Source organism: Tachysurus vachellii, chromosome 17 (assembly GCF_030014155.1).
Source record: "Tachysurus vachellii isolate PV-2020 chromosome 17, HZAU_Pvac_v1, whole genome shotgun sequence".
NCBI lineage: Eukaryota > Metazoa > Chordata > Actinopteri > Siluriformes > Bagridae > Tachysurus > Tachysurus vachellii.
In genome coordinates, this window is record NC_083476.1 from 22,481,242 (window position 1) to 22,489,775 (window position 8,534).

The window sequence follows — 8,534 nt, forward strand, 5'->3', positions numbered from 1 at the left end:
CTTTAAGGTTCGTGGTTTCACTCCGGGAATCTGACATTTACTTCAGCGCTAGCTTATTTAGATCAGTTTGGAATGTTTAATTAATAGTCAGATTAATTAATACAAAACATGGCATGGAGAAATCGATCCGATCTAGTGGCTGTTGTGTGAATGACATGAAGCGCAGTGGAGCTACAGGAACCAAAGCTGATGAAGCTGAACATGATGCGCAACTCTTTGGCTTTCTTCATTCGACTGAAATGCTGCAACAGGTTCTAGTTTTTCGCATAGCTAGGTTTCATGATTGAATCGTCGCTTGTGCATGTAGTCGGGATCCAAATTGTCCAAAAATCGCTTTGTTGGATTTTTATCCCTGGTGTTAAAGAGAAGCGCACAGACAACAGACCACAGAGTCGTGGGCGCACAGACGCTTAATGCCTTTAACATGTAGGGCTGAAAGTGTCGCTGAGTTTCTTCTCTGCCTCTATATTTAGCTTAAACCTTGTCGAGGTTTGACATTGTGGCTATTGTACTTTTCATTTCTTGGCTTCGACGTAATCGCAGAATCTATGAACCTTTTCTTTGGTTGCCATAGTGTTGGTTACAGATGAGTTACTCCGCAGTAAGTGCGAATAAACGCCGTCGGTATATTTTTTATGTTTATGTCACTTTCAGACGAACACAAAGGTTTTAATAAGAATGTTCCTTTACTTTAAACCCAAACGCTGCTAACAAATATGATGTTTCGTTTTAAAGACGTTGTTTTTGGTTAAGGTGGATAAATGTAAAATGTAATATACAGCCGGGTAAAAGACTTCTTCTTATATAAAGAAGAACAGCAGGACCTCGATAACAGCTGAGTGCCTTCCTAATGTCATGCTGGTGTCTTCACAGGGCTGGTAGATGCAGACCTGAGCTCTCTTTGGTGTGTGAGGCACACAACCTACAGATGGAGTCGAGGGTTGCTCACCACATTCCTGGGGTCTCTTCGTCCATGGTGGTGCAGCCTTTGCTGGACAGCAGGGTCCCCTATGGTCGGCTCCAGCATCCGTTGACGATCTATCCTATTGACCAGATGAAATCCATACATGTGGAGAACGATTACATCGACAGCCCCGCGGTGGTGTCACAGCAGCCCCCCAGCCACAAGGTGGCCACAAGGGGGCAGGAGGTCCTGCTCGGCGCTCAACACCACCCTCACCTGTCCCGCTGTGAGGCCCCGGACGCCACCACCCACCCCTGGATCTCCTTCAGCGGCCGACCCAGCTCTATCAGCAGCAGTAGCAGCACCTCTTCCGATCAGCGGTTGCTCGAGCATGCTGCACCCACCCCTTTGGTGGATTCTTTTTCCAGTGGTGGAGGCCATGCCAGGATCCTGGGTACAGAGCAACCAAAGCTTCCAGGGTCCAAACCCCAGCATTTAAAGCCAGGGGTAATTTTGCCCACTGAGAAAAACCATATGCCTTTGTGTGACAAGTGTGGAAAGTGCAGGTGTACGGAGTGTACGCTGCCCCGGACCCTTCCCTCATGTTGGGTGTGCAACCAGGAGTGTTTGTGCTCAGCTCAGAACCTGGTGGACTCAGCCACCTGCATGTGCCTAGTCAAAGGCGTCTTCTACCACTGCACAGAGGACGAGGACGAGGAAGGCTCCTGTGCCGACAGGCCATGTTCCTGTTCACACTCAAACTGCTGTGCGCGCTGGTCCTTCATGGCGGCCATTTCGCTTGTGCTGCCATGCCTTATGTGCTATTTGCCTGCCGTGGGTTGTGCAAAGATCTCACAGAAATGCTACGACAGCCTCAGGCGCCCGGGCTGCCGGTGCAAAAGTGCTCAGGCGTGCAAGGTGGCAGAGGTCAAGAACTGTCCTCTGGAGAAGCAGGCCTCATGATGTCATGTCCAAAAGAAAGCTATAAAGAAGGACTTTGAGCAGAAGGTGGTAGAACCTTCTCCAGTTCTTGCGTACTTCCCCAAACCATGGTACTTAAAGCCTTCATGCTTGGTCCTTACTGTCATAGTGTGATTTCACAATGCTCAGTCATGGTGTTTGCTAGAATGGCTGGATTAAGTCTTAAGATTAACTACAAACAAATAAGGCCTATTTTTTTCGCATCGGGGTTTTTTTTTCCTGTGGGATCAAAGTGCTCTGCTATTTCACCCTCTAGTTAAAACACTTGCCATCACAGAATGCTGCAAAAATGTCTGTTTTCTCCTTTGGTGCAGTCAAAGTAAATATTACCTATTCAAGAGCATTCTGTACTTTTGAAATCCCTCCCTGGATCTGGCCCTAAGAAAGGTTGCAGTGAATTCCAGGCTGCTCACACGTTACAATCAACATAACTAGACTTTATACCTCCATGCCCACTTATAAGCTTGTTATAGAGCTTTTACTCCCTTTTTTTTTGAGGTGAGAACAGAAGGCATCATTGTTTTGGTCAAAGGACATCAAGTTCTTTTATTACAGAAAATGCAATTTTACTACTACAGAAAATAAGCAAGATCCCTGAATTCACCTCTGCAGAATAGCCGGCTGTCCGTCATCTTAGGGACAGGTTTGTGGGGTTTTAATAACAAGTGACTTTCACATGTTTTCAAATGCATGTCACCATACGTGAACTTCCACAATACTTCTTCCAAATATTAGCAGTTTGATTTGTTCTAGAAAAGGTATCACCTCAGGGAGCACAATTTTATGTATAGTATGTAAAGACAACATGGTAGTCAACTGAATAGGAAACTGCTACACACAGATGAAACCATTTGATAAAACATCCATAAGCTAAAGGACACTGGGTCAACAGGAGGGCTGTCCCAATATATTCACCCTTCACTAAGACATCTAAAAAATTAATGACAAGCACAGCATTATGTACAAATGCATGTACAATTACTGTAATTATTGAAATTCTACTAGTTTGCCATGTACCAAACCCCTCCAGGTCTACTCTACTTCTCATAGGATTCACTATTATGCAGTTTTGTGGTTTGTCTAGAATTAGGCCTGCAGATCATTTGCCAAAGGAGTTTTAGTTTGTATATTTTAGTTTACGTGGGTAAAGCTTTTTCTGATCTAACAAATCAACTCCACAGCGAGGTACGACGTGTTCCGATCGCTCGGATTCTTGGACGTGAGGGAAAACGTGCGAAAGACACCTTTGTGTGTACAAAAGGCTTATTTAGTCTAAACCTTTAACATTATATATTCAGATGTTTGTACCCATCTTTGTTGCACAAATCAGAAAAGCAGAAGTAAAAAACACTACTGTTCTTAGTCTTGAATGTATTAAAGGCTAAGGTTTAAGTCTTTGCAATCTAATTTGTGGATAGGTGCCAAAGTAGAGACGAGCGAGGAGGCTTGTGTAGTTGTATAGGTGAAAAATTGCAAACGTATCATTAATATTCTAGAATTAGAACTATGCAGGATACATGCTCTTGTAAATAGTGTCGAGAAACTAGCCGTCTTAAAGATGCATTTCAAATGTCCTTAAAGAATTGCATGGTACAATTTAATTACGATTCAGTACAAAAGTATATATAGATGAATATTATATTTTTGGGGGGGTGGGGGTGGGGGGTCCAGAATTATGTGGTTGTGCGGTAGAAGGCAAAGGTCTTTCTATTAAAAGCACTTCATTTAGAAAAGTGTGCCAGGCAATAAAAATACCTCTGTTTATGCTAACCATGCCTCATTAGCACGAAAGGCATGGCCAAGGTTCCTCTGTGCCCCTGAAACTGTAGATTTAATTGAATCCACTGAAGGAATGCTGTTTCAGCATAAGCCGGCTCCATTTGTACGTGTTTGTTGTGGCCACAGCTTTTTTGCCTTCATCTTAAAATGGTGAAACATCTCCTGTGCTTGATTGACATATACAGCTGCTGTGCATGAACTTGTCTGAGAGGATACGGAGCTCTCTCTAGTAACATTCCATTCCTTCTTATTCCGAGATTTCTTTAAAGCCGTTCTTCCCTTCCCCTTTCCCAAACATGCACACGCACACGCACACACGCACACGCACACACACACACACACACACACACACACACACACACACACACACACACACACACACTGTTTGCATTGCTGCAATGTAATTTGACCTTTATGGAAATGTTCTTCCTTTTCACAACACCGAGTTGAAGTGTGAAGGATGTTGTGACGATGTTCTATTATTTTTTTTATTTTTTAAAGGTACACTTTCTTGGCCACTAGTGTTTTCATACAATTGCTTGTGCCCCAATTAAGCAACCTTCCAACCCTGGGTTTGTACTCTGCATTTCTTTTGCTTTTGCATTCTTACTGTTGCTAAAAGAGCAATGTGCATTTGTTTTGTTTTAAACATGGCAAAAAAAGAAAAAAAAAACTCCCACATATTAAAAAATGTCCCTTTATAGATATATTTATTTTGAAGTTCTATTTTATATAGTATTTATTTAGATGCCTACTTTTGTGTGTGAATAAAAGCTTATGTCAAAACAGAATGTACAATTGAAATGAAAAATATATATTGTTAAATATAAAATGTTGTGGCGTCTTTTCTTCGTGCTCCATTACACGCAGATGCTAGCGGACTATAATTAGCTTTAAACACTCCGAGATTCTTTAAACACTCCAGGATATGTGATATATTCCATTTTAAATCAGTTACAGCGATAGACTGAGAGAAAACATGGTGTAAGTCGACCAGCTGCTCCTTAGCAAGTCGACAGTGTTTATGCAGCTTGAAGTTCTGACCACTAAAATGTCTTGTTCTGTTTATAATCATTACAACATGATGTTGCTTTTGTCAAACAGTAAAATAACCTTTAGATAGAACTAAAACAAGTGCTTCTTTTGGCTGATCAATATTATAAGTGCACTTGGTTGAGGAAGAAGCCTACAATCCAGCAGCCAGTTAGTGCCGACGTCCCCTCTGTGTTTACGCGGTCACTTTCCTTCCTCTCTGTGTGTCTGTGTGGTCATGAGATTCAGCACAAACCTAGAATTCTGGTGAGCAATACTGTAATCTTAATTATATAAAACATAACTTTGCTACATCTGGATTTTAGGTTTCTCCTAAACATGACTTTTATTGAATTCAGGATGTGGGCAGACCAAAATAAATAACTTTGTACTGCACTATAATGATATTTCAGATTTTTCATAAGAGAGTTTTCCCAATAAAAGACATCACTCCTTCAGATCTTTCAGACATTGTTGATTTTTATTTGTAGAAAAAATAAGTGTCCCTGTGTTTGACCTCATCTCCAGCGATCCCAGGATAAGCTCCGGACCTTTGGTGACTCTGACAAGGATGAAGTGCTTCCTGAAGATTAATGAATGTAGAACAAGACAAAAGGACAAACGGAGCCAAACTCGTGCTGGAGGTTTGAACAAAGAAAAACGAAAACACATTCCTTTTTATTCATGTTCAGGTTTAGAGTGAAATAAACAGGAGGTTGTTTGAGGGTGGAGTGAACACGGCTTCAGCCTCAAACAAATTAGTACAGGAAATTAAAATTAGGGTTTGAGTTTCATCTTCATAGCTTTTTGAAAAAAATGATCGATTTCTTATCTTATAGACATCTACACTGAGTGTTTCAACAAAACAAACTAAACACTGCTGCTGATTATTTCCTCGTGTCATACCATAATGTTCCTGTAGGACGTTTTTGATCAGATTTTGGCTTCGCTGCATGACTGCTTTATCTGCAGTAACATATAACTAAATGTTGGAGACTCTCTGTTTGGTCTTTCACAATATCTAGAAGAGTACTAAGACCAGACTGAGACCAGATTTCAGTATTTAACTTTCAGTACTTATGTTCATTAACCACGAGACTTTCCAAACCACGAGACTTGACACAGCTCCATTCTGCTCAGCTGCTCTAAAATAAAACCCGTTTGTTGATCTAGTTTGTCTTTACAGTGATGGACGTATAAACACTGAAGAGTTAAAGATCTCAGGATGCTGGAAATGGGCTTTTTGGTTTTATAGATAATTTTCCATTCATAAAAAGATTCAGTCTCGGTGTGGGAGAAAGATCCGAACTGTCTTGATTTACCTTTTGTTGTCTTTTGTTTTTCTCACTTCACACCATGCAAGTCGTCTTTGTCCTTTCCTTTTACCTGTGCACCTGACTTCCATAGCTCCGCCCACACATCGCTTCCGCTCGACATCCTGACAATGGAGAGAGTCCTTGCTATTTAGCAGCAATGCCTGAGGCTTCACACACACACACACACACCACACACACACACACACACACACACACACACACCCTGTCTCCTGCCGAACCTGTTGTCCTGAAATATTCGCCTGTCTCACCTGCATTAGAGCACAACTTGTCAACATCACACACTTTTCTGCATGCATCAGTGACAAAAATTTGACTCACAGGAAATTAAAATACGTCTCTGTGGTTCAGATTATTCAGACTGCAGGCAAACATTAATTTGATTAGGCATTAAAGAGTCATTCATTATCTTTCTCTGTTTTATCCAAGTAGAAACACAATGAAATCGCCATCATTAGACTCGGTCCTGCTGCATCTGCCTCTTTCTCCTCCCTGCAGACTGAAGCACATTTAACTTCACTTTCTTTACAGTCATTTCCATTTGGGGAATATAAGACTACGTACGCTATGCTGTAAGGAATCAGGAGAATACTATTAGTTCTTATAGCACTTCTATTACATTTCCAGGTTGTTTATTTGAAATGTTGACTGCCTTACACCAAATAAACACCAAATAAACACCAAATAAACACCATACAACTTCCCAAATAAAATATGTACAGATTAAGAAAAGTACATCTCTGACTGTAGAAGTGTTTTCTGACTGCATTCTTTAGGGGTTTTTAATGCAGTCTGATTCACAACAACTAGTATCGTATGTAGAAAATCTGAAATGTTACTCCTGCGTCTGGCACCGGACCCGACCGAGTCATGTGGGCAGCCATTTTGTACCATTCAGACTGCGTGGAAAGCTTAGGACTGCCATCGCAATGCAACTTATCCATGTTGCCTTGGTTCAAGAATATGTCCTCTCACAGATGACATATTGCAAAACTCCTGAGCACATCTGGTGCTGTACTCATCTCCTCCTCCCTCCCTCCTTCTTTTCCTCTCCCTTTATCCCCCTCCTTCTTCTTCCTTCTCTCCAACTGTCTTAAATATGAATGCAATGCACCAGAGAGACAAACACGAGTGCAGCTAAATGATTTGTGAGGCTAAAGGGATTTGGACAGCCAGCTTGTTCAAGAACTGGACTGTGTGTGTGTGTGTGTGTGTGTGTGTGTGTGTGTGTGTGTGTGTGTGTACAGCAAGTGCACGGTTTTTGGAAATGCTATCTTGACATTTCTGCTGCTCTATTGAGAAAGCTTTTCCCTTTTCTCCAAAAAAAGTTAAAGTATCAAAAACACCAGGCTTGTGTGGAAACACCGACATCTCCTAGCTATAAGAAAACAAACTTAGTTTTAAAATATATAATAACAGGTCTAGAGAGAGGCATAGAATAAGAGACAGACACACAGAGGCCCAGAGGACAGAACTGTCAGTTGGCCTGAGGTTTTAGAGTGAACCAGCTCGACTTCTCTGTTCCATGGCATGAACCCAAACGGCCAACGGTTTAAACAAAGGGACTACTGTCTTGCATCATTTCCCCTCTATGGCACAGCTCTGGAAAAGCACTCCTTATCACGGTTTACTGCCGGTCTGTATCAGAGCTCTACTCTGTGCTAACACCCGGCCCAAATGAATTCGCAGTGCTCCGAATGCAGTGTGTTGTAAAAACGGCACAGTGGGGCTGATTTACAGGAGCACTTTTACTCGCACACATAAATATGTCATTTTCTAATGGAAAGATTCCTCCCTGTCACTATCACATGATGAAATACCCTGCACCCACCTCGCTCCAGAAATACAAAAATACAAGAAGTCTTTTGACGACAGAGGAACTTGTCAAGCAAGAGCAAAACCACTGGCTAAAAGGATCACACTTGCAGACCTTATGCACTGCTGTCCCTGTTAGAAATCTTTAAACAACAATGTCTTAAGGATAGATGATGCGTGCCAAACACACATACTCAAACAGGAAACACACACACACACACACACAGGGCTTGCTTATCATCTCCAGGCTGCGTAAAAACAGCCCCTCGACCGAGTCCCCCGAGGTGCCGGAGGAGCCCGAGCCAGCTGAACTTGGCTTCTAATATCAGAGGCACGTCACGCCCACTTGGCCTCAGCGGCAGTGCATTCCTGCAGAGCTCATTGTCAAAAGCCAAATGGTTTCTCTGGTGTGCAGGCTGACACAACCACAACGACATTTCATAAATGCGACGAGCTCACATGGAGGACAGCTGCAATCTTCTCAGCCAGTCCTCACCCCTGTCCTTCCACAGCCTCTTCCCCCTTTAACAGCACACGCAAACAAGTCCAGAATAATAGATTAAAAAAATGTGCTCACTATTTGTGCAAAAGATTTCATTTATTTCATATTTAGAGGAAGTCTATAAATTATTTTTGGTCTTCCTTTCATTACTGTGTTAATGCTCTCATAATAAAGTCAAATCATATCA

At 42.0% G+C, this 8,534-nt stretch overlaps 1 protein-coding gene across 1 annotated transcript in view; it reads left to right on the forward strand.

Annotated features, from left to right (window-relative positions):
• Positions 1-4,579, forward strand: part of spry4 (sprouty homolog 4 (Drosophila)) — a 5,264-nt gene extending 685 nt beyond the window's left edge. Inside the window, exon 2 of the mRNA XM_060890839.1 lies at positions 874-4,579. Within this exon, the coding sequence (XP_060746822.1) occupies positions 929-1,867 (939 nt within the window). The 5' untranslated portion in view covers positions 874-928 and the 3' untranslated portion in view covers positions 1,868-4,579. The remainder of the gene's footprint in view (positions 1-873) is intronic.
• Positions 4,580-8,534: the final 3,955 nt, after the last annotated feature.